This window comes from Penicillium coprophilum, assembly GCF_028826855.1.
Source record: "Penicillium coprophilum strain IBT 35676 chromosome Unknown utg000005l_segment0_segment0, whole genome shotgun sequence".
Taxonomy (NCBI): Eukaryota; Fungi; Ascomycota; class Eurotiomycetes; order Eurotiales; family Aspergillaceae; genus Penicillium; species Penicillium coprophilum.
Window position 1 is genome coordinate 2,973,545 of NW_026622724.1, and position 23,271 is coordinate 2,996,815.

A 23,271-nucleotide genomic window follows, 5' to 3' on the forward strand; every position below is an offset into this window, starting at 1 on the left:
CGCCGGGTGAACCGGAGAATATATGACAGGCCCGGTGTCACGCTAACCGTTTCTGGACTGGATAAGTAGAACTATATAAAATCGACAATCCCCACCAAATTTACATCTCTGCCCCTGAGCCAGTTTGCCAAAAGATGTCGAGATCTAAATCAAAACGTCGCAACCGCAATGCAAACCCGGTCAAGCAAACCCAGTCCCCACCAGCCTCTTCGTCGCCATCATCTCGGGTCACCAAGCCAGGCCAGGCCTTTAACAACAGCAGCAGCAACAAGCATAAGAAGAAGAAGTGGCCCCCAGAGTCTTCAAAGGTGTTCAAGAAACATGGATTGAACTCAGAATCACCAGAGGCAGGGTCATCCAATCATTTCATCAAAAAAGATAAACCAACCAAGCCATTCTTGAACAGCTCCCGAGCCAAAGTTCAAGGGCCGGGAAAATCCAAAGAGACCCCATTGCAACATACACGCACACATCAAGTGGAGAAATCCCACCCTGTGCCTGGGTTCGATTTTCAGTTCAAGTATAAAGATGCAGCCCGGGCTGAGGCCCAGGTTCAGGCGCTATTGCAGCCACAATCAAGCCTGGGATCCCCTCCTTCATCGCCACCGAAGGTAGAGCGCCAAAAGGGCACACTGGCTCCAGGACTTGAATCAGCAAAAAGAATTTACGAAGACCCATCATCAAATGCAGATTCAGAACTTGAGATGGGATGTGAGCCACTCTCGCCGCCGGAAATGCGCGAAGACCTTGGAACCGCCATACCAGTCTCTTATCACGATCAACGGCACGAGTCTCATGAGACATTGACATCGGACTCAATGTTGGAGTCACAATTAGTCTCTCCATCTGAACCGGAAAGGAACTCCTCCATGTCACTACCAGCATTGCCGGAAAAAGTCGTGGGTCACAAAGACACTACACCATATTCTTGCTTTGGCTATGAGCAGCAGGACCATGAAGAATCGACTTTGGGATCGGAACAGGGATTGTCCTTCCCATCGCCAGCATCTCCAGTCTCGTCGCAAAGATTCACGGGCCACAGAGGAGCCACACCAGCCTCTCTCCCTGTCCATGAATCATCGACATGGGATATTGACAATGAGCCCGAGCTCTTATCTGAGGCAGAGCCAAGCTCAGGGCGGGAGCCGGCTTTGTCATCGCCCTCGCCATGGCCGATAACAGCCCTAAAACGGAAGAGACCAAGCACTCACCAGAGCTCCCGGCATAAGCAATTTCCAGTCCCTTCATCACCAGAGAGTCTGCGCGAATTTGAGCCTGAATCTATGTTTCCACGGGAACTTCTCCGGGATCTCTGCTCGGTCTTCGTTAAATACGCAAACTCAGGTCAATTGGCACGAGAGATCCGGAGGCAGCCTTTGCGCATTGCACGTGTGAGCAAGCCATTGCCATTCGCACCACGACTGACTGCATCACAGTTGAATGCAGAGATTGGATTTGAGACTCCATCAAAAGCGGGATCCGAACATGAATCATTCCGACCAACGGAAGCTGGATCTGAATCTGATTTTGAATCCGATTCTGAATCATTAGATTCAAATGTAGGGACAACAGTACCTTCATCCCCATATCTGCCTTTGGCTTCACCGCCAGTTATGTCTCGAGTACTGCCTCCGTCTCTTCCACCCAAACGCTGGTTATCAAGGCTCAATAACGCAAACGAAGAATCGTCATTGATGGAGACAATCTGGGCCTTGCGTCTCCGCTTGAATCACGAGATCAACCCCCCGGAAGTCCCTCTCATGATAGACGGCAATAAGCACCCACGCCTATTCGCCCAATTCCCGCCTGCTGCTCGCGAAAATCTCGAGTGGATGTTCCCAGATGACTCTGATGATTCCGACTTTGAGCCTGAAGAGGATGATTATGATCTTGAGCTTTCAGACGATGATACCGAGGGTGGGCTGCCAAATACTAAGCGCCCTAGGTTGGAGTTGCCTGAGATCTTGTCAGAGCAAGAGGACTCATTAGAACTGAGGGAGTCGCTGGAGCTGGGATCATCCACCGCCGAGCAATCTCTAGGATCTGAGCAAGCTTCAGAGCCTGAGCAATTCTCAGAACCCGACGAATTTCCAGGGCCCGAGGAATTGCCACAGCACCAGCAGTCGTCAGAGATAGAGCCATCGCTAGATCTTGTGACATCGTCAGAGCCCGCGGCAGTACCTGGGCTCGAAAGACCAACCAACCAAGAGAGGTCATCTGACTCCGAGAGCGAACCGCGCACGCCTCCTTCCATCCGGGATGAGTTACCAACAGGACTGGTCCGACAACTGAACAAGCGGATCGATTTGGCGATTGCGAAAGATAAAAAAGAGAATCCTACGCATTGGGGCGGCTCATGGATGAAAGAATATGAGAGAGGCGTGGCTATCAAGGAGAGGGTTGAGGCGCAGTACAGGGAAGAGATAAAGAAGAAGAAAGAAGATGCTGAGAGAAAGAAACTGGAGAAGCAGGAGAGGGATAAGAAGAAAAAGGCGGAAGAGAAAAAAAGAGCCGAAGAGAAAAAGAGGCAGAAAGAGAAAGAACTACGGAAGATGACAGAAGAGAAGAAAAAGAGCTCAAAGGAGGCAGAGGACAAGCCGAAAGATGTGATATCAGAGTTGCTGGAGCTGCTAGGCAAGGAAAACAGGAAGCGTACGAGTGTTCGTACTCGGTCTGATCTTCAAGGAAATCAGAGTAGAGCGCAGATGGAGAGATTGAAGAAAGAGATTCTCTCTGTGATAGGAGAAAGTTGAAAGAAGAAGAGAAAGGGAAAGGGGAAGAGAAAGAGAAGAGGTATGAGTCGCTAGCAAATGGTGAAACATCAGACGTCAACATATAACATCATGTACAATAGCAGTTCATCTCGAGGTAGATAGGTGGAAAAAAGATCAGGTAATATTGATAGATCTATAGGAACGAGAACAAGGGATATCATCAATACACCAGGGCAGTATGGTACAGACTCCAAAACTCCCCTCGATGCCAATTCAGATATTGACATGCTAGACTTGCATTAGACGAGATATGGACATGAATCAAAAAAAAGAGAGCGAAGCCGTGTTTCCAAATTAATCCCATGCATCTCCCCAATCATCGGTCTCTTCGTCTTTGGGTTTAGTATCAATCTTCTTAGCTGCAACCACAGTCCGAGGCTTAGCGGTGCTTGGCGTTGACCGTGTAGTAACAGTGTTGGTAGAAGACGCCTTGGTCAGACCCTTTGGAAGGGGATTTTTGGCCTTGGTCTGAGACTTTGCGGCCAGCCAGCCGGCAAAGTCGGGTTCGCCGCCATCATCGTAGGGCACTGCTGGGGCTTTGGTGGATGTGGGAGCAGGAGATGTGGGTTTTGGAGAGGTTACTGCAGCAGTGAATGGATCTTCGTCTTTTTCTTCATCGTCCATTGCACCCCAAGCATCGAAGACATCATCACCTTCTTCTTCAGGCTCATCGTGGATCACTGGGGCTGGGCGATCTGACATTGACCGGTTCAAGGGGGCTGGGGTGTGGGACGGAGGCTCTGCCTTGGTAGTTCAAGTGTGGCTGAGGGTGATGGTTTGGTGGGACGAGGAACCGATGCTGAGCGGGCAGTATCGGGATCAACAGTCTTGATAGCGTTGGCGGTGGGTTCAATTTCGCCGTTGGCAGTTGCGATTTTGTTTGTGAATGATGAGATGGCCCATCCGGCCCAGGAGTTGTCATTAGGGGTTCCAACACGAGCATCGGGTTTGTTGGCTTCTGCGGGTGCAACGACGGGTATGACGGTTTCTGGCATTGTGCTGGCATGTTTCCGTATCCGATTGACATAGACATCAAATGTCTTGTTTGTTTGGTCGCGAATCAATCTGTTCAACAGTCAACATCAAGCCAGAATTCAGGTCTGGGCGCATTACTCACTTTTCCTTGTCCACAAGTCCAGGGCAAATCGCGGGTAGAATCCTAACAGCACAATCTTCCTCGGTAAATACATCGATAGTCGCGGCCAGGGCCAAAAGTCCTGCATTCCGAGCGTGGACAAAGGGGTCTCTAAGAGCTCTCGTGAATGCTGCAATAAGCACCTTGGAGCGAGTCTGCACGTAATGTCAGCGGCATGATCCTGCCTTGGGAATAAGTCACCTACACTTTGACTTAAGTTTTTAGCAATCCGGCCAAGACAAATTGTGGTATTTGTCCGGATTCCAGGTTGCTCGTCGTTAGCAGTACGAGCAAGGAACTTCAGGAGTTCTCCATTGACAACCCTATCATTAAGTTTGTTGATGATAGTCAGAACAGACTTCACTGTCTGTTCTCGAACAACCGGAGCAACATCAGTGAAACCAGAAGTCTATGACATGTTAGTACAACGTGCATTGCCCAAAACTCGAATAGCTCACCATTTGTGGGAAGATTTTGTCGTTGACAACCCTCTGCGGAAGGTTATCGATCATTAACGGAAGGTTATCCAAGAGGCAGACCCGCAATGCTCGATCAGGGTTGCCAAATAAGCGGATAATGACAGGAGTCAGCTTAGCATTAAATTCGTCTGGCGAAAGCTTTGCTCCAATCTTCATGGTAGCTCCAAGAACTTTTGGCCCACCACCACCAAACTCGACGGACTTCAGTAGCTCAGGGAGCACCTTCATCTTGAAGAATTCCTCTGGGAAATCATCTGAAAGATTATCAAGCTCACTGAAAGTCGTGATATATTAGCCGATAAGTCATCAGGCAAGATGTTGCAAGTATACGCACTTGAGAAATTCTTCACGTTCGTCATCACTCTTCAGGCCCAAGCTGTCGATGTCTTCAGTCATTCGAATGAGTGGTGTCTGGAAGAATCCACCTTGTTTCTTCCCTTGCTCCACAAAATGCCCCGGGCTCAGCCGTAGCTTCGGGTTAGCAGCGCAAAGACGTTTATAGCTTTGCTGCATGCTGGGAGGAATGTTCGTCGTCTTTCCAGCTTGATCGCCGCCTGAGAAACCACCATTGAATACCTCGAAGATCAAGATACCAAGTCCGTAAGCATCAACAGCTGCCAGAGGATTGCGCTTGATGGTATCCCAGCCTCCTTTCACAACCTCCGGGGGCGTGTATCGACCGGCGTCGGGCACGCTACTTCCGTACGTCTATTGGGGTCAGTATATTGCATCGGTTGGATAATTTCTTGACAAACCCGAGCCGGGATAACTCACATATATAATCGCATCATCTTCCTTCATAGAGCTCAAAATGTCGAATCCTCCAAGCTTCCATTCGCCGCTTTCACTTATGAACACTGAGGATGCGCGCACAGCGCCGTGAACCGAGGAAGCATCGTCGTTGATGAATTTGAGAGTAGACTATGCAGAATGATATCCGTCAGCAATGACATGAGACTAGACTCCCAAGAATAACATACCGCCACAGTATACAATCCCCACTTGGTCGTTTCCTCGCTCAGGCTCTTCCGCTTCACCGGCCAGCTAAGTGGCACGACTCGTTCCGTGACAATATAGAGATTGTGCTCCGTCTGTCAATTTGTAAGCTTCTGCACTAGAATCTCATATTCAGATCATAGGTCCGGGTGCCAAGTATACCTCAATCGTATCCAAAACCTTGATAACACCCGGATGCCGCAACGTTCTAAACTTGCGCACCGCATTTTTCGCAAGAGGGAGGCGCGACTTGTTCGCATTGACGTCAAATGCAAAAACACTGCAATCGGAGCCATCATCCTATATGTGCCACGAAATCGTTAGCCATTCAAGCTCGTCCTGCATAGAAGAAGGAACCAAGAAGCCACCGTACCCGTTTCGTACCGTTGTGCAGCGCCCAAACCGAGTCCCCGATGTCGACTCTGTCGCCGAGAGAGAACGGAAGTCCTCCACCCTTTGCGATGGCGGATCCGATGGCTGATTTCAGGAAATCCATGGCCGCGGTATGACCGATGTGGCAGGTCGGGTCTTGTTTAGGGTATCCGGGGTGCGCGAGTCGGGGAGGCCAGGGGCCGACGGGTGGATAAGCGATCGGTTATCAGGAGTAAATGAACAGGTTGAGACAGTGAGTGAAAAAGACCAGAGACCAGATACGTGTTCTTGTAAGTCGGAATACCCAGACACATTCGCCGAACTCCTTTCACCCCGCCTTATCGTGATAAACACTTCGGCCTGAGGCCACAGCGCGCTCTTATAAATAAAGCGGAGCTTTATCTTCCTCTTCTTCACCTCCATGTCACAGTCCTATGCGTCTAACTTGTCGCCAGATAGCACTTACTCATGATACCTATGATACCAAACTTATCTTCTTCCAGTCAACCCTCATATACACCCCAGTCGACAGTCCACAGTCCTATTGATTAAACAGTAAGTCCAAGTCTCCTATCTCTTTTCCCGCGTGTACACACAGTACACAAGTCAACCCGGCGACGCAAGTCGCGCTCTCCAATGATGCGAACTCTGGTAAAAGGTCTGACCAAGACCACACCACCACCAAAGAAGACTCGCCCAGCAAAACCGATGGTACTCCCGCAAACACCAAAGCCCATGCAAAGCACCATGAACCAGGCCCGGAGGGAACTTCAAGAGCTACTACCTGGCACACACGAACCAACTGTCTCTATTCAATAGACTCCCCGTCTATTGGATCAGCTATTATGGTGCCACACCGTCACAGCTGTGCCGAAACCACGACCACACGCCTCCTCGATCACACTCTCCACAACCAGCTTCACATGACAACTTTGTCCCCACTCTTCCAGCAGAACACATTCGTCTCCCATCGGATCGCTGGCAGGCTGCAGCAAGATCCAGATCCTAGCCAACACCCCCATGGCTCGCGGCCACGCTGAGACAAAGCGGCGTTGGTCCTGGATCATGGGAGACATTGTGTACATTTACACCTTTGTCCGTCCTGAACTACTACTGCAACTGTGCTTGGTGTCTGCATGCTACCGCTGAGATCTCGCTTTCTAATTACTGTGATATCATTGATATTGCGGTATTGGATCGCTTGAGGTCCGCCCTGGGATCTTGTATCATGGGGCGTTTGGGTGGTAGCGCGTACGGTGCTGAGCTCTATGGAGCAAGAACGTACGGGAAACGGGAAGGTGGCGCCGCTATCTGGGGTTGCCGTGTCCGCTTCGCTTCCATGAGGACGGGAGAGCGACCAATGGCTGTGGCGTATAGGGTACGAGGGTTCGGGATTAGGTAGAGAGGGGCTTGGATGCATGGATGGCATTTTCGTTGTGGTCTTAGGGGGGGGCTTTGAGTTGCACGGACTCTTGCTGCCGGCGTTCTGTCGGCTAGGCGGAATACGGACTTCTCTATAGTCTTTTCTCTGACTACTTGGCGGTGACATTCCTGAGGGCTCTTTCCCTTCTCCCTTTTCCTTCTTTCATCTGCTGCAAAGAGTGGTGCGGGCGCGTTGTTGTGGGGATTTGGAAGTTGGGAGGCGGAGAGGTGTGTTGGTTGGGGTGTGGGCTGGAGGCGGCTGGTTTTTGTGACGCTCGATGGTGTTCTGGGTATTTTCTCTGGGGCTTGTTCATGGCCGGAGTGTGGGTAGAGGTTTTTGTAATGGGACAAAGCACCGCGGTGGGTCGGTGTCTGGTGTCTGTGGTTTGGATGGTGACACTGTTGAAATTATACCTGAGGAGACTTCCCCACACTTGACTCGATATCCCTTTGAAGTGGCGTGATTTACAGCTGCTGACATCGGCCACAATTATCTAGGTAGCATTGACGATATTTGGAATGTTGAGATTTAGATGTTAGGGCGGTGCAAAAGGTGGATTTGGGATGTTTACAGGGAGACTTGTTCTGTATGCATGGGTTTTGACAGCCTATCATCTATGTTCTGCGACTGATTCTTCATATTTTGCTATCTCGAGGCGCTAATAAAGCGAAGAACTACCATCTAAGGAAATATCCTCGAATTCTATACGACTACAAAGAAAACTACCAGAACAACTTAACAAGGCCGAAGTGGCTAAGTATTCTTGCAGTGCAGAATATGTATCCACAGAAAGAGAAAGAATATTTATGATATAACCATTTCATTGCCATGTGGCGGGGGATCCTTGGAGCTATTTGTACTGTCAAGTTCACGCATCTTCATCCACACCTCACTGCTCCGCTTCCTCCCGCTTCCTCCCGAGACTGATCACCTTGATTCACATCACCATCCATCCAACCATCGTCTCCATGCCGAGACACAACCCATCGCAGACCTCACTTCGATCCATGGAAGGTTCGAAGGCCAGTGATCCCACAAATGGGAGACACAGACCTCACGACCAACGACTGAGAAGAAAGCAAGATAAGAGATAAACGAAAAGAAACAAGATAAGAGAAAACCAGAAGGAAAAAACCATCTTAGGTAAAGAGGAATCCTCAAGACTTCAACTCGATGATGACGTACGTGAAGATGTTGTACTAGCAGGCATACGACGATAAGCTGAGTTGGATATCAAGTGCTTGATTTCAATGGGTTCATCGCCTAGAAATTCAGTTTCCATGTACACCTCCAGATCGAGATCCGGGAAATAGATAGACACAACTGGTAGATTGAACTGTCATGTCTGATCACAGTTTTAGCGGACGTTGTGCGACGTCACGAAAGTGATGACTTACCGAGTAAGTCTTGAGACGACATGAAGTCCACCGCAGAATTCAAATGTTTTGCAGACCGCGTTGATGACGGGGGAACAGATGAAGGCGGGGTCATGGAAGAGTAACCGGGGTATTTGAGTTGGCGGTAGCCAATGATGCAGAGCGCGGAGAAATCACAGCTAAGCGATAAGACGTAGCATCATGCGAGGGAACCACTCGCGGCTTCGTAAATTTGTGTAGTTCATTTTCCTTCATCCGTTGCCTCGGCCGGGTGAGAGGCTCCAGGGGTAGGTGCTGGGGTATTGGCAGACATCTGGGGTGGCATTTGAGGCATTTGGTTGAAGCCGTTGCTGGGTGTCCGATGCTGGTTAGGTGGGAAATGATGCGGTTGATGAGGGCTTGAGGAAAAGTGGGGCTGCTGCGGGTAGTTGCCACGGTTGGGAGGCACTGGGTTGGTTAAAAACTGGAGATGCTTGATGGGGGACTGGAGCCACACTCACTGTGTCCCGATTGCTGGGGATATCCGGGTTGACCGGGTATAAACATTACTGATTGAGGAGGCTGCCCAGATTGCGAGTTCTGGTGCATCATCATCGGTGCTCCACGGCTAGGGCTTGGGTACCCACTATGCGGCTGTGGTGTATGCTGGGGATAGGCATGGCCTGGGTTCGGGGAGTACATGGGCATCTGTGCGTTATACGGGGTCATCCCTTGCGGGACTCCCATGTAGGGTCCATTCGAGGCCTGCTGTACCATCATAGGAGCACCATTCACAAACTGAGGGCCTCCACCTTGGAAAGGTCTCATGTGGCCAGGTTGAGGGCCACCGTAAAACTGAGGCATCGCTGGTGCGAAGGAAAGCTGGGCATGGGGGGCCATGGGAGACGGGTATCCATGCTGCATCCGCGGGGACGGGAAAACCTGGGAGTTTGACGCGGACAGCTGCATGCGGTGATGATCATCCACATGAGACGGGCCATGGGGACCCTGAGAGTGAAGTCCATGGGGTCCATTCGCAGGACCGGAAGATGGCGGCATAGCTGGGGTACCTTGCTGGAAGTGGAAGGGCACCGGGTGTTGCTGGGGAATGTTGGTGTTGTTAGAGGCGGATCGGCCCTGGGGCGATACAGTCGGTACGCCGACAGGCTGTTTGAACATCTGATCGTACGTCTTATCTTCATTGCCATTGGCGACGTCCCATGTTGGCGAAGTCTTGTAGGGCGGTGGGATACCTCCATTCAACAGAACCAACCTGTCAACGCTCTCGACGTTCTCCTTCTTCATGCGCTTGATGGGGTTGAATTGGTCACTAATCGAGGGTCGTTCAGAAATAGGCAGTGGCTTCCGTGGGCCAAAGAATGCAGTCGGCGTTGTGGCGCGTGACACAGAGTGGTTACGCGAGAAAGGACGAGGGCTTGCAGTAGCCGCCGAGGTACCAGGCGTGAAAGTGCTCGCTGCGGGGTTTGGCTTGAACTCCATAGCTTTGACATTGAATTTGGTGGCCGCAGAAGACCCGGCCTGCGATTTGACGGGGCTGGTAATTCTTTGTTGCTCGCTGGCAGGACCAGTTGGGGGTGCACGGGCATCCTGAATGGGCAGGGGAGTGGGAACAGGACCCATTCCCGCGCCCTTTCGTTGCTGCAGGTTGTCTGCCAGTCGATGACTGAGCATGCCAACGCCAGAGCGTCCCGACTGAACGCCTTGCTGGGGGAACCTTCCACCAGCGCCAGCGAGGGGCCCTGTGGGAGGATAGCCCTGGCGAGTGCGGTTGTAGTTTTGACGGTCAGCAGGTGCAGATGGGGGCACAGCACCAGTAGGTCCGGCACCACGAGTAGGAAGCTGTTGTTCTGTTGGAGGTGTAGTGACCTTCGGCGTGGCCTTGTCTTCGCCCTGTTGTAGTGCTCGTTGCATAATTGCTTCCTGCTTGAGCCGGTCCTTCGCGAGGATAGGAACGAGGTCTTTGGGTACGGGAGTCGAGAGTTTGAAGCTCTTGGAAAATTTCATCAGCTCGTTGAGTTTCATGGTTCGGTCATACGAGGCTTGGTTGCGACGGCGCTCCTGCATCTTGATTTTCTCGCTATTTGCGAACTGACGGAAATGATCCAGCACCTCTACCTCCACGTTTGCAGTCGCATTTTCAGGTGCAGCTCGCTTTGCGGTTGGTACAGCGGATGGAGTGGGTACTGCGGGAGTGATACCCTTGTTCAGGGTACTCTTTTGTTCAACATCTGCTGGGGGTGGCAGCGATGCAACCAGCTCGGCTTGCTTGTCTGATGGTGCAGCCTCCTTTGCCGCAGTCTGAGAGGGTACCGGGATAGGAGCAGTGGGGACAGGAGAAGCAATAGGTTGTTTGACGGGTGCACTGGGAGTCGCGGCAGGCTGGGGAGCTGCCTGGCGGCGCCCGGGAGGCATGTACTTGTTTGGTTGACCGGAAACCAAGGGAGGGAAGGCTTTTTCTTCGCGGCGAACACCGCTGTACTTGTCTTCTTCGTCTTGGTCGCCAGTATCCGGCGCTGCAAGGCCACGCTCCTCGCGCATGTGGGAGTTTTCCACATCTTGTCCCTCAATCTCACGGGCGATCCGAGCTGCTTCCGCCTGCTTCTGTTTATAGTTGGGATCCGACCGGTCAAGCCGAGTGGTGTAGATATTCTCATCATAGTTGGTCTTGGCGCCGAAGAGACGCTCGTTTGCCTCAAACTGGTCCCATCCCGCGGAAGTGTTACTCGTGTCAAGGGACATATCAATGTCAGTTTCGGCAGGTTCCCAGCGCTGCAAGGTGCGCTCGCGCATAGCTAGGTTTCCAGAGATATCACTATCTGTTCTGAAACCTTGAGAAGCACCTGCGGTCTAGATTAGTATATACACAAACGAATATGACTAAACAAAGCAACCCGTACCGTTTGGTTCCTTGGCTGAAACTTCGGCCGTGGTAACGTTTGGAACGGAGATATCGACGACATCCTTAATATCGAACGACATGATGTGCTCGGGCGCGGGGCCTATGTACGGAGTTGCGACATCACTGACGCCGTTTGCTCGGGGCTGGCCCTCTTGCGAGGTTCGCTGAACCATCTTGAGCAGGAAAGAAAGCTCGTTAGGTTCCATGGTTGAGGAAGAGAAGATACCAGTAAACTTCTCTCCAGTCTTGGTAGTAATGGTGGTGTGTAGGCCCTAGGTAGCAGTTTAGAATTTATCGACAGTGTGGTGGTGCGATTGGGCTTACAATGAAGCTGGCGAATAAGAAGACGAGGCGATCATGAGCATGGCTATCAGGGGTGTTGGACTCCTTGTTGGGTCTTGGAGACCCAGACTGTTTCTGATGGGTCACGTTGCCGTTCGATGAAGTGTATGAAGATCGTTGGGTGATGGGGTTGGTCCCTTGGGTCCAGGCCTTGTGGGAGTTTGTGCGCCTATGCAGTAGAACATGCTTGCGTTAGTGGTCACTGGTCACGAACAGAGAACAAAATATTTCCGTCATTGAATCTGACAGTTTCAATTGGCTATTGATGGCGCACAACTCGATGCAAGCTTGCAACAGAGCTCACCGGCTCAAATGCGCGTGCACGAGCTCAATCACCGAGAGGACAAGGGAAGAATACGATCAGAACAAACGAAGAATATTCCAACTCCGGAAGTGATGGAAATACAAGTTTGAATCAACATCGAAGGGAGGGCTAAACATACCGTTGTCCGCCATCTCCAGGGCTGCCCGACTGTCGTCGGTTGTCGGACCCCTTGCTATTACTGGATCTCAGAGTAGATCGGCCAGGGTTGGGGGCGCCCGCGCTGGCATTGCCAGACGCGTTGACCGCAGAGTTGAGAGCAGAAGCCATTGACTTTATTGTCAGTCAGGGCAGGCTTGTGTCGTGGAACTTCACACGGCGGAAAGCCGCGAGGATGAGGCACGATGTCACAACACACCGCCTGCACAAACAGGACTAGGGGGGCAAAGTGAGGGGGAAAGAATAAGCAACCACCACACTACGGAGATACCGGAGTGTCAATGGAAAATAAAAGAAGAATGAAAAGGAAAGAAGAGATAGAAAACCAGGAGAAAGAGAGATGGGCTCGTCGCAAGTTGATGGGGGAGGGGGAAGAGAGAGAAGTCACGCGTATGGTATTGTATTTGTGTGTTACACCCTTTTTCTTTTTTTTTTCTTTCTTTTTGTTTTTTTTTTGTGGTGACTGTCAATGTTCCAATGGGAAGAATGTTGATTTCACAAATGAATAATATCTATAAGGATTCTGTGCTCTTAGACCTCCAACCCTAGGATAGGCCAATTGTGAATGCTACTGACAGAGTACGGGTCAGGCTGAGGTAGCTCTCACGTATGGATCCATAGAGTTTGAGACTATAGAATGTAAAATGATGGCATTTGTGCGATATAGGGTCGGAACTCCATGAACCCAATGAGATATATTTACTTCGAATGCATAAGCTAATCGCGTGAACTACCAATAGAAATAAGCAATCCCCCGGGGGCCGCATAGGTATACATCTTGTACGATCAACTGCATTATCGGTGTCCCAACTTGTGTGATTGTTCAGATCTTACCTATGCTACTTTGCATCTTGCTCCAAGTTACCACCTTTGAACGACCGTATGCATAGTGTATAGAGATACATATTTGAATCGGGGCCCATGCCTGTATACCTCATATCTGCAGGTGTCATAGGTCAGCTTTACATCTCTCGTTCCAAGGAACTTCCTCGGGTGGGGCTTTCCTATTTTAGTCTTACAATGAGAAGGCCCACTATGTAGATTGCAGAGCTTAGGGTCCGACCTATATATCGATAATTGGAATTTTTGAGTTGATACTATGATCTTGTGGCTGAGTGGCCAGCTGGTGAACTTGTTTTATGTACACAATATCGCGCTAGAGGGTTATAGGGTTGAGGTACTTGCAGTATAGGCTAATGTGTTGGGGCATCCAGGCGTCCAGGCTTCCAGCCCCGGGAGGTTTCTTGTCAGCATTGCAAAGGCATAATGAATGTCGCTGGTGCCTGATATGAAGTCGTTGGTGCCCTTCGATCGTCTGTATAGTTAGTAGGAATCGTATTGAACCGGACCCCTTGGATCACCGATATATATATTTACACTAAAGTTATTTAATGAGCAGCCTGTGACGTGGCGATGGCTCGTATCTGTTCCTCTTCAGACTTCATCCGATCTCCACTGCCCCAGGTAGATTCATCATAGAGAAATCAGTAAGAAGAGATCATGGATTGTTTGTAGCCGTGAGAAGAGAAAGATATAAAACCCGAGGTACTACCCCAGTGGATAGCAATTATGGCTTGAGGAAACAACCAGCTGAAACTCTACATGAGAGACAAAAGATCTGGACAATTTATACAATACTAATAGACATGAATTAATCCGCCTTACACTAGGAAATATAAATAGAGTGGAGAAGTGGAACGAAAGACTAAGGCATAAGACCTTATCAATCGGGTACTTATCAGTGGATGTGAGCCTACATGTACGGAGTACATACAATAAAGCTACCTAATGCTCTGTAGTCATGTTTCTGTTGCATGCTATAATGTATGATTTATTTTAGTATAAAGTATAGAGATGAGCATGTGACTATATGGCATCGAGTTGGAAATTGTCAAGCACATGTAGCTACATGTACATCATGTACATCATGTACACTCGAGTAACACGTTGTTGTACATCATTACAGAGATATACAGGAAAGTATGGTATTTTTGGTATTTGGGGCATAAACCGCTGATCTTCGGTTCGGGTGCGGTAAGTTGACAGGAGGCTGGGCATCATCTTCACACATGCTTGGCACCCTCGCTTCTGCCCTATTTCTCACTTTCTGTTCTCACTCCCTCAGGTTTGGCCCATCGTACTTATGCAGTCCTCAGGTGTTTCAAGGACTCAGTTCCCATATCCTGAACATTTGGATCAACAAACCTCCCCTCAGCGACCCTCGGGGTCTGGCAGTACTGACACACCCATGGCTACCCAGCAGTCCGGTCGCAGTTCCTCCGCTTCGTCTCGATCTCAGTCCAAAAATCAGGTAAGTCACTGACTGCCTTGCAATTGCATACATTCTGGCTAATGGACGGGTGTCTTCCCTCTCCAAACAGCCCGATAAGCAAATATCCCAAATCGAAAAGAGCGTGACGCATCTCTTGGTTGCGACAAAACAACTCCTCGAAACTTTAACACAATGGTCCCGGAAGCAAGCGTCGGAGAACGATGTCTCGGATGTATACGTTCGACTGGGCTATGAATTTAACTTGGCTTGTCGGGCCTTCAGTGCCATCGGAGTCGACACCTCAGACCTCGGGCCTGTACCAGATCTGCTCCGCACCATACTTGAAGACACTCTTAGCCAGGATGCATCCTCCCAGAGCCTCGATAGATACCTCCCTCGAATTCGAGATATAATCATCAACTTGTTAAAAGGGTTGAAAAAGAAGCAAGCCCGTTTAAGGTCCCGGCACCAGCGCGAGGATGGCCGACCCGCACCAGCGCGGCAAGCCAGTGCCGGAAGCATCGCTAATGGGCAGGCAATCGGTCAGCTGTATGATGAAGCTGCGGCATCTACCTTGCCGGCGACAGCCCAGTCCCCCAGAAGATCGAACCGACGGTATGGCAGTGGTGGGTCTCTCGAGGATCAACCGACCATTGCTCGAACCTCCTCGGCACCTTCGACAACCGAACCACGCACAACAAATTACGCTGAAAGAGAAATGTCGCGGCGAGAGGCTCAGCAAATGCTGTCTCAACCCACTCCCTTCGATAATGAGACAACCCCTCGAGCCAGCGCATCCAATCCCACTGCGCCTCCAACATACATGACACCCACCGGGTTCGCTGCGCCTCCGCCTCCACCTCCGCCAAAGGAGGATGATGCATTGGGGGCTTTGCAGAGAAGTGGAGAGCTTGAACGACGCGCCTCGCGACGATTCTCTGCTTATCAAATTCAGAAACATTTGGGTACATCAACCAACGGCGTTCCCGTCTTGCCTACTCAGAACTCTCCCATCCCCAACCGAGGTCGTGATGTCCGCGAATCCTTGAACGCAGTTCGTCTGCGAGGCTCATTTAATCACACCAGGCAGCGATCCAACAACCGCTTACAGGAAGCCGCCAAGGGTGCGCAAGCTCCCCCACCCGCACATATCCCGAATGTTGTGGAAGAAGAACGCATCCCTTCATCCTCTGCACCCTCTTTTGAGCCCCAACAGATCGACGCCTCATCATCCGAAGCCCCCGGCGAAGCGCATACCCCCAACAAGAAAGACGATACCGTGGAGTCCGCCATCGTTCCTCCTCCGATTATTCCCTTACCCCAAGAGAAACCAACCCTTGAAGGCGCTTTTGAGCCCACAAAGCCAGCACCCCAAACTCCGAGGGCAGACTCGTTTGGACCGTCTGCCGAGATCGCAACACCTTCATCGGCTATTCAATTTGCCTCTGAGCAACCGTCACCGGGAAAAGAACTTACGCTGTTCCTTCAATACAAAAGCAAGATCAAGAAGTATGTGCTTCCAGATGGCATTGCAGAACTCACTATTGGGCGCTTGCAGCTTGCTTTCATTGAGAAATTTGCCTGGAATACCCACGATAACGGCGTTGATTTGCCCGAAATTTATATACAAGACCCAATTTCAGGCATCCGACATGAATTAGAAGACCTTGCCGATGTCAAAGACCGATCTGTGTTGGTGCTGAACGTCGACAATCTTGATGAGGTCAAGAAACATTTCGATGACAGTCTCGGCAGCGTGCGCCTCTTGGTCGAAGGCGTCAAAGAAACCCTTTCTGGCCAAGGAAATATCATCCAGCGGGTTTCGGATCGCCAGCTTGAAGCTGCCAAAGAAATTGCTCGCTTGGCTGCTGCTCCTCCAGCCACCTCAGGTCCAGCTGGGAACTCCAAGTCATCAATTGCCGGCAGCGGAAGTCAGATTGCCGAGCTGCAGACCTTGCGTCGTGACTTAGCTGTCCTGCGACAGACTTACTCCAACTTTACTGCCGACATTACTGGTTCTATGAGCGCAGTCCGTGCCAAGGCAAGCAAGGTCAAGACCGCCGCTGATGATGTTGCCACTCCCTCTTATGAAGGTGATGCTGGCCGTGCTCGCGTCAACACTGGCAAGAAGGAACTTGCAAATGAATCAGAGCGGTTGGTCGCCCGCGTCGATGATCTCCAAGATTTGGTTGAGGATCTCCGGAAGGATGTCGTGACCCGCGGCGTCCGTCCCCTCCCAAGACAATTGGAGGGTGTCAGTCGCGACATCAGCATGGTCATGAAAGAAATCAAGAAAATGCAGGACTTCCTAGGTCGCGAGAAGCCCATATGGACCAAGATCTGGGAGAAGGAGCTACAGCTAGTTTGCGAAGAACGAGACCAGCTTACCATGCAGGAGGATCTCGCTGCCGACTTGCAAGACGATCTCGAGAAGGCGACTCAGACCTTCGCTCTGGTGGAGCAAGCTACGAAGGAGCAGGTCATGACGACTCCAACTAGTGGCACCGCTGTTCGCGCCCCATCTAGGACTCTTGAAATCGACCCAACTGTTGATCCCATGAAGGCCAAGGATGGTGTCCTGGGCGAAGTCCGTGCCTTGCGACCCAATCACGAAAGCCGACTCGAGGCGATTGAGCGAGCAGAGAAAGCACGAAAGGTAGAGCTCGAGACTCGGCGAATCGGTCTTTTCCAGAAGGAACTAGGTGCATTTGTCGAGGAAGGTAGATTGAAGAAGAGCGGTGGTTTCGAAGAGACTGAGCGTCTCCGCACTGCGAAGGACGAGCGCATTCGTAAAGAAGTCTGGGAAAGACAACAGGCCCGCAATGCCGAGATGGAGAAGGCAGAGGCGGAAGCTGCTGCTGCGCAGGCAGCGGAGCAGAAGAGTGAGGGTGGGGGTGATGACCAGCAAGAAAGCGAGAAAGAAGATGAGACAGAAGCGGGCCCGGAGAGTGGCGATCAGGCAGAGAAGGCAGAAGAGCCCAAGTCGCCATCCTCTGACACGGTGAATCCACTCCCCAAAGCACCAGAAGACGAAGACAAGGCCCAGTCCGAACAACCCTCTACTTGATCTTGTATTGGTTTAAGGACGTCCATTCACTTTCTGTCTCAGTATGGTCCTCCCCCACCCTACGAGGTTTCCATGGCGAATCTCTTATTGCCAAGAGCAAGTGAAATTGGTTTCACACTTTTATCTGTTTGATTTATTGCATTTGACATCGCATTGGGGCCTTGGTTTTGTTCGTTTCATGTCCGTTGATACCTTTTGGCGTGTTTCCCGTGCGAGAGCCCCTTATGTCATTTACTGACGATACCCTGCGGCACTTTGAATGCTACCAGCATGTGATCTTTGATTTTACAAATGATATGAGCCTTTTCGAAATTGGTCTCGGGGAGTTCTTGTCACGTTTGGAGTGAGAGTCGGAAGTAGTCTCTTGATATCGTACATGTAATACGTAGGCTGGTATAGCGATATTATTCGTGTTGAAAATAAGTCTCCATACTCAACTCAGCTAATATAAGAACGTTTCCCCGGAGTATCAAGTATTGAGTACTCCGTATATACTATCTACCTGTGACTTGTCCTGCAAGCTAATGCAAGCTAATGTGTAGCGGTGTGTGCACTCCCAGCCACCTTTCCATGCAGCTGTGCAGATATATAGAAAACCCAATGCGCCCTTAATAGGTTCTTACATTGATGAGCATCATTCTACCTGAAATCTTACCTGAAATCTGCCACACTTGACTATCTTGCAAACTCATCAAGGGACATAGGAATATATATATGCACCATTGCGCCCACCGACCCAACCCGAAATTTCATTTCCAACCAACTCATCCATAGCGCTTCTTGGTGAAACACAAATTTGAAACAATTGTTCAACTACAAGCTAGCCTCCAACCCGACTATTCCCACTAGTCTCAGCTTAAAAGAACTCGAGATCTATCGTCGATGCTCAACGGCAGCATGCAGCTCTTCTACGCCCTAACTGTCTTCTGCTCACTATCCCATTTTCCAACACTGGCCTTAGCAGAAAACGCAAGCCCCTCTGCAGATCCAGCGTCCAAAGAAGCTGAGAGCCTCATTCAACAGCGCAACGTCGCAATAGCATCCCAGCTCGCAGCAGGACCAGCCCGCGGGGTGAAGAAAATGAGCGACGACGAAGGCGAGAAATTCTTCCTTCATTATTGGGATTTCGGGGATGTCCCTTTGTCAGGTAACTTATCTGAGCGACAACTCTCTGACGAAGACGGATTTTCCCCTGCGCGCTTTGTCGCCCAATCATACCCATTCGGGCCATCTTATTCATTGGGCTCAGATGGAAACAATCAATTCCGCCCCCGAGGAAACAGCTTTAGCGCAAATAATCTGCTGGAGTCACGGGACTTCAAGTGCCCGACTGGGACGTCGGCGTGCACATCTATCGGTCGATCCGATCGCTGCTGTGGGGCCGGGGAAACGTGCGAGATCGTCGCTGATACGGGGCACGGCGATGTGGGCTGCTGTCCTAGCTGGCAGATGTGCTCTGGGATGATTGGATCGTGTAAGAGTGGGTATACGGCTTGTTCGTCGGCTTTGGGAGGTGGATGTTGTATTCCGGGGTACGATTGTGTTCCAGGGGGATGTGAGTGGAATTTCTTCCTTCTTTTGCTCATTCATAGCACGGAAATTGAGAAGGCGCTTATACTAATTGCTCGAGTAGGTGCATACGTCACTGTTATTACAGTGACTGTTCATTCGACTGTGATGTTGTCTACTGTGACTTACTCGACCAAACCACAGGATACCACTTCTACCTCCACACCTTGCTCTTCTTCGACGACCTCTTCCTTTAGCAGCCAGACCACAACAAATGATAGCTTGGCACCGCCAGCACGGCCTACCAACCTCTCAACAGTAACCAGTGCTACCAGCGGCGACGATGTCTGCCCGACTGGTTTCTATGCCTGCTCCGCTGTCTACCATGGAGGCTGCTGTCGTACTGGACGAGACTGTGACACAACTTCATGTCCGATCACTCCCTCGACAACTATCACATCAAACGGCGTGACAATTGTAGCGCCCGTCGCGACAACGACGGAACACTCTGGCGGGAGCCGGTGCGCTCAGGGCTGGTTCCACTGTGCAGACACCGTGGGCGGAGGATGCTGTCCTATGGGCTTCGCCTGTGGTGCTAGCTGTACTGCGAGGGACACCGCAGTTGGGACGACTGTCGCCAAGGAACAAGCCACCGCGCCCAGCGCAGATGGCGTGATGCATCGGGTTAGCAAAATGATATTGGGGATGATGCTGGGAATGAGTGTAGGTTTGATATCATGAATATTATGAGGCAGATAGAAGAGACGATAAACATGAATTGATGACAATACATCCGAAAACAGACTGGAATGTATATTTTATAGCTCTCCCCACGGGGGTTTAGTAATCGGCAATTGACGGGGCTAAACAACTTACCGGCTGCTGCACTCGGAGTTGATCACCGAATCTTGCCGACACCGGCAACCTCCTCTCTTCGCACTTCTTCTTTCCCCAACTCTCGTTCTTTTAACGCGTGAGTACTATGTTGTGGTGTAATTGCATTACGCTTTGCTTTGACTTTGCGATGGCTTTTGCAATCCCACTATTGCCCAATTTCGGTCCCATACTGACATTTTACAGCTGAAGCCGCCATCATGTCCGAAACTCCCCAGGCACCCCTCCCCTTCATCTACCAGTTCGCCGCCGGTGCGGTGGCTGGTGTTTCCGAGGTACGTTTTTCCTGCTGCTGTTTCAGAAAGTGTTTCCGATTTGATTCGTTGTGTCGGAACCCCCCACGAGGTGCTTTATTGACTAACCTGTCTGTCCCCGCACGCAGATCCTGGTCATGTACGGCTCCCCACTACTATTTATTGGCCGCAAAATTGCTTCTGTTGGAGATATGCTTATGATGTTGTGAAAAATTGGACCCAATTGACGATGTGTGACTCACAGGTATCCTCTGGATGTGCTCAAGACTCGAATGTAAGCAACCCGCCGGTCGCAACAAACACCAACCTCATATGACATGAGCTAACAGTAACCTCTTTGCAGTCAGCTTCAGACCGGACCCGCTGTCCCCGGTGTTGACCACTACAATGGCATGTTCGACTGCTTCCGTAAGATCGTCAAGAACGAGGGGTATGTCATCACCCCAGCGATGCAGCCACGGCTCTCTCTCTAACAAGCGGCAACCTCTATAGCGCTTCCCGTCTGTACCGTGGTATCTCTGCACCCATCCTGATGGAGGCACCTAAGCGTGCGACCAAGTTCGCCGCCAACGACAGCTGGGGTAGTTTCTACCGCAACCTGTTCGGCGTCGACAAGCAGACCCAAGGCCTGGCCACTTTGACCGGAGCCACAGCCGGAGCCACTGAAGCCTTCGTGGTCGTTCCTTTCGAGCTGGTGAAGATCCGTCTGCAAGACAAGGCACAGGCCCACAAGTACAACGGCATGTTGGACGTGGTGAAGAAGATCGTGGCCGCCGAAGGACCCCTGGCAATGTACAACGGCCTTGAGTCGACCATGTGGCGTCACGTCCTGTGGAATGCAGGTTACTTCGGCTGTATCTTCCAGGTCCGCGCACAGCTGCCCGCCGTCGAGCCCGGCAACAAGAACCAGCAGACCCGCAACGACTTGATCGCCGGTACCATCGGTGGTATCACCGGTACTCTCCTCAACACCCCCATGGATGTTGTCAAGTCCCGCATCCAGAACACCTCCAAGGTTCCCGGTCAGGTTGCCAAGTACAACTGGGCCTGGCCTGCTCTCGGCACCGTGATGAAGGAGGAGGGCTTCGCTGCCCTTTACAAGGGCTTCACCCCTAAGGTCCTCCGTCTCGGTCCCGGTGGCGGTATCTTGCTTGTTGTCTACACCGGTGTCATGGACTTCTTCCGCAAGATGCGCGACGAAAAGCAAAAGTAAATTTTGCGCGCTTGTGGTTGAATGTTTGATAGCGAAAGTGTTCCCCAAAAGCAACCAGGTGAAACGAACATTTCACCTCCGACCATGACCCCTTTGCCCCGATACCCTCTTCCACTATCCTTCCCCTTTCGGACTCGGACACGATAGAACATGTGCAGGAAGTTGTGGTTTTTGGTTTCTTGTCTTTTCTATATCCTCTTGACATTATATAGAGAAGAGCCAGTAGATGGACATAAAAACAAAATAAAACAATGAATTCATGTGTTTATTCTACTTCGATCGAGATTTAAATCTTCTACACGTTTTATCAACTGACGTTGACTGACGACCAGTAGAGCAAATTATTTACAGAATACATTCATCTTCACTATTTGGACAATACTAGATATAAATAACTTGCAGATCACTAACTGTCAAGTTGATTTATCACATAATCTACCTAAGGATTCAGGTTCCTATTCAGCACTTTCGACGATTGTTACGGCCGTTGTCTCGGAATCACATGGCTTCTGCCTCAGTCCCTGTGTCGAGTGTCTGCATATCAGCGTTTCCCTAAGTTTCGACAATAACCTGCGACCAAAGCACTATCCCTCACTGGAATTCCACCGTCAAAGCTTGCAATATACGAGATAAAGTCTAAGTGTGTCAATGAAGCTCACGCGCAGATGAAGAAGACAGCGTACCTACCGGCTTGCTCGGATGGTATGTTTCAAGCTTTCTCGGCCCTAGGAATAAGGCGAGCATCTCTTGATCCATCCATCCCATCTCTATTACTTCCAAATCTCTTGCAAGGTTCTCGGTAATCTCTTGGTACAACACGAAGACGAGGGCATTCATTCAGTCTTCTCCTGCTGGCATATATAAAATTTCATTGAGTCATAGCCAAACATACCTTTACCCTATAGTATAACTGGAGCCAGGTGACTCTACGCACTCAAAGCACTTGTGCATGCCTCGTCGCTCAGATTCGCCCACACGATTATATTTAAGAGCCCCATGAAAGTGACGTTGCTTACCAGAAGGCGAGAGAGCACTTGTGTGACAATGACACGGTCACTTGTTGGACTTGCTTCAAGCTTTGACAACTTCATGAACTCGTCAAACGACGTAAGCTGGGACCTGTTGTGTAGAATCCTCGGGCTAGAGATTGGTGGCGCCTGGATATCATCAACCTGTGATTGCCATTTCGAGTACTATCTGAACCGACTTGGGGCTGGAAACCAGCCTCAGTTATTGGGGTGGGTGGCGCGCCTGGCGAGGCGAGCCCACCTTGGTGTGAGATGTGGGTACGGCGCTTCAGATACCTGGTTTGTAGAAAGCCCCTGCCGCAGTATACACAGGTATCTGTCCTCGCGACAAGAGCACCGCTTGACGAGTTGGTGGAGACAGCTCTGGCTTTTGTGGGTATGCAGGATGGGGATGTTGCAATGTTCTTATCGGTATTGAGTCGCGGCTTGGAGTCTGAGAAAGTCTATGGTCGTCTCGTGAGCTCATTGACGTCAAAAAGCCTGTTGAGGTCATTTTGTTTACCTTGGTTGTCTGCAAGCAGTCTTTCTGTTCTGCAAACCCAACATTGATGTCGCTTCTATTGCAGGAGCCAACGGTGCCGGTAGCCTTTAACAACTTCTGGTGGGAAAATGAGAGCTTTTTCGGTTCCCTTGTAGCTCTCCTAGAGTAAGTGATCGTTTCATCGGGGCATACTTGGGAAACAGGTCGCATTACTTGCGAGAAGTCAATATGAAATCCCGCTTCTGCTTCTCGTGAGGGTGATTACCATGTTCAATT

General features: G+C 50.6%; 6 protein-coding genes across 6 annotated transcripts; 3 read left to right on the plus strand and 3 right to left on the minus strand.

The window, feature by feature from the left end:
- Window positions 1–134: 134 nt before the first annotated feature.
- Window positions 135–2,753, plus strand: N7500_008667 (uncharacterized protein; the record flags this gene model as incomplete). The annotated part of the gene is made up of 1 exon (XM_056679811.1): window positions 135–2,753. One exon carries the CDS (start codon window positions 135–137, stop codon window positions 2,751–2,753), a length of 2,619 nt encoding a protein of 872 aa, XP_056530183.1.
- Window positions 2,754–3,068: 315 nt separating this feature from the next.
- N7500_008668 (COPI-interacting protein CEX1) lies at window positions 3,069–5,880 on the minus strand (the record flags this gene model as incomplete). Its single annotated transcript, XM_056679812.1, has 10 exons — window positions 3,069–3,518; window positions 3,569–3,839; window positions 3,892–4,064; window positions 4,115–4,318; window positions 4,368–4,662; window positions 4,723–5,096; window positions 5,163–5,309; window positions 5,369–5,479; window positions 5,547–5,684; window positions 5,758–5,880. 10 exons carry the CDS (start codon window positions 5,878–5,880, stop codon window positions 3,069–3,071), a joined length of 2,286 nt encoding a protein of 761 aa, XP_056530184.1.
- A 712-nt stretch (window positions 5,881–6,592) lies between these two features.
- On the minus strand, window positions 6,593–6,832 carry N7500_008669 (uncharacterized protein; the record flags this gene model as incomplete). The annotated part of the gene is made up of 1 exon (XM_056679813.1): window positions 6,593–6,832. The coding sequence occupies one exon, from the start codon at window positions 6,830–6,832 to the stop codon at window positions 6,593–6,595; it is 240 nt and encodes a 79-aa protein (XP_056530185.1).
- A 1,964-nt stretch (window positions 6,833–8,796) lies between these two features.
- Window positions 8,797–12,388, minus strand: N7500_008670 (putative PAB1 binding protein (Pbp1); the record flags this gene model as incomplete). Its single annotated transcript, XM_056679814.1, has 5 exons — window positions 8,797–9,002; window positions 9,056–11,395; window positions 11,453–11,726; window positions 11,779–11,965; window positions 12,240–12,388. 5 exons carry the CDS (start codon window positions 12,386–12,388, stop codon window positions 8,797–8,799), a joined length of 3,156 nt encoding a protein of 1,051 aa, XP_056530186.1.
- Window positions 12,389–14,525: 2,137 nt separating this feature from the next.
- Window positions 14,526–17,616, plus strand: N7500_008671 (formin-mediated actin nucleation enhancer; the record flags this gene model as incomplete). The annotated part of the gene is made up of 2 exons (XM_056679815.1): window positions 14,526–14,588; window positions 14,659–17,616. 2 exons carry the CDS (start codon window positions 14,526–14,528, stop codon window positions 17,614–17,616), a joined length of 3,021 nt encoding a protein of 1,006 aa, XP_056530187.1.
- Window positions 17,617–18,498: 882 nt separating this feature from the next.
- Window positions 18,499–21,486, plus strand: N7500_008672 (uncharacterized protein; the record flags this gene model as incomplete). Its single annotated transcript, XM_056679816.1, has 8 exons — window positions 18,499–19,090; window positions 19,250–19,848; window positions 20,020–20,098; window positions 20,206–20,294; window positions 20,402–20,412; window positions 20,518–20,547; window positions 20,617–20,703; window positions 20,766–21,486. 8 exons carry the CDS (start codon window positions 18,499–18,501, stop codon window positions 21,484–21,486), a joined length of 2,208 nt encoding a protein of 735 aa, XP_056530188.1.
- Between the last annotated feature and the right edge of the window lie 1,785 nt (window positions 21,487–23,271).